The sequence below is a fragment of the Stegastes partitus genome, unplaced genomic scaffold, assembly GCF_000690725.1.
Source record: "Stegastes partitus isolate 25-593 unplaced genomic scaffold, Stegastes_partitus-1.0.2 Scaffold504, whole genome shotgun sequence".
Classification (NCBI taxonomy): domain Eukaryota; kingdom Metazoa; phylum Chordata; class Actinopteri; family Pomacentridae; genus Stegastes; species Stegastes partitus.
In genome coordinates this window covers 328282-330108 of record NW_007578235.1, presented here as the reverse complement: position 1 = coordinate 330108, position 1827 = coordinate 328282, and the positions used below count along the sequence as shown (strand labels likewise).

The 1827-nt window shown below is 46.2% G+C and overlaps 1 protein-coding gene across 1 annotated transcript in view; it reads left to right on the top strand.

Annotated features, from left to right (window-relative positions):
• Nucleotides 1-1825, top strand: part of LOC103361444 (high-affinity choline transporter 1-like) — a gene marked incomplete at its 3' end in the record, with an annotated part of 11537 nt that extends 9712 nt beyond the window's left edge. Inside the window, exons 7-8 of the mRNA XM_008287522.1 lie at nt 1147-1417; nt 1541-1825. Coding sequence (XP_008285744.1) covers nt 1147-1417; nt 1541-1825 — 556 coding nt within the window. The remainder of the gene's footprint in view (nt 1-1146; nt 1418-1540) is intronic.
• Nucleotides 1826-1827: the final 2 nt, after the last annotated feature.

Here is a 1827-nt window from a genome sequence, read left to right as displayed (position 1 = left end):
ATTATATTATATTATTATTTGAGACGCATCCAGGAACAGAAATTTGGCTTCAATAAAAACTTATTTTATATAAAACTTTGTTCTGTCCACTCGTCTTCAGAGCAGAAACCAAACGACACCTTTCTCTCGACTTTACGTAACTTGCTGAACGGGTCGAAGCAGAAGCTCATCTTTGGTTGACGAGGTTTTCTGGTGGTTTTAAAAATCCAAAGAGTGGCTGTACAAATACCAGCATTTCTAATACATTCACTCTGACACACGTAATAATGAATCTTGTCAGAACACGACAAAGAAAAAAAAGAATAAAATACCAACACAGGATGGCAGCAGCTTGTAAGATCACCGTCTGATAAATCAGAAGCTTTGGAGCTGATACTGCAAATCCTCCATCTCTGTGATCCACCTGAACCAGTTAACAGCAGCTGTTGTGAGGGTTTAAGAGGCCTTGAGTCGAGGCAAAGAAGTTCTCCAACGTACCCAGGTGCACACCAGTGCATGGCCTTATGAACAAATAAAATCAGAGCGTTGGTAGCGTTGGTCGGGCTGCAGGTGCACGAGTCAGGTTTTCTGTTTTTCTGCTATCAGTTGAAGCTTTACAGCAGCTTTCTGCACCAGCTGCAGATGAGACAGAGAGGTTCTGATAACACAGTGAGCTGCGTAATAGAGCCTTGAGGAGCTTAATGCAGGAGGGACAGTCTTCATGTCACTGAGTCAGAGGTTAGATTTCCATCTTGCAGTGTTAACAGGGATCTGAGGGGGGTGATAGGCAGGTGGTAAAATAGTTAAAATAGTCTTCAAAAGTCCTCACAAATAGTTGTTGTTGTCTCAGGACAGAAAGCAGAGCGAGGCTTCGGCAGGAAGCTGAGTGTGAGGACCAAGACTGTGGGACTGTTGGAGATAACAGTGGAAACGTACGTCGCTCTTGCAGTTTAACTGAATGCTGGTAATTTGCTAGATGGTCTTTAAGAATTTAGACCTGTTGTCTGTTTGACTTCTGCAGTTTGGGTTGTGGTTCTTAAAGACTCAGGTGCAACAGAGTCCAGGATGTTTTCCACAGATGGACTTCAGGTTATAAATCAGTTGGTCTGTGTTTCACTGAAGTTTTTGTGTGTCAGAGTGATGAGCAAAAAAAAAAAGTTCATTCAAATTGATGCTGCCACCATGTTTCAGTCTGTCCTCCTTCTGTGTCCATGCTTCAGACTGGAACCTGACCTCCTATGGTTCTCCATCTCCGTATGAACGTGGGGAAGCAGCTCTCATCCTGCCCATCGCCCTGCAGCACCTCACGCCACCAGTTGTCTCCATCATCGGTATTGGATGTGTGGCGGCCGCCGTCATGTCATCAACTGACTCCGCTTTGCTCGCTGCGGCTTCTGTTTTCTCCTCCAACATATACAAGAACATCCTGAGGCCTCAGGTGAAACCTTTAGTCTACCAAAGATTAGCAGTGGAATGAAGTGGCCTGAAGAGGAACTACGTAGGAAGTAAATACAGCAGTCAGTCACTGACAGCTAATCTGTTCCTCTTTCTTTTCCTTCAGGCATCAGACAGAGAGATTCTGTGGCTGGTCCGTGCTGCTGTGGTTGTTGTGGGTGTGGTCGGTACATCGCTGACCAGCCTGAACAACAGCGTGGTCGTGTTCTGGATGCTTGGTGCTGAAGCGGCCTACATCATCATCTTCCCTCAGCTGGTCTGCGTCCTCTTCTTTAAAGTCTCCAACGGTTACGGGGCTATTCTAGGTGGGCTGCTGGGATTGGGCTTAAGACTGCTTAGCGGAGACGCAACACTTGGACTGCCAGTTGTCCTCCAGTTCCCAGGATGCACTCT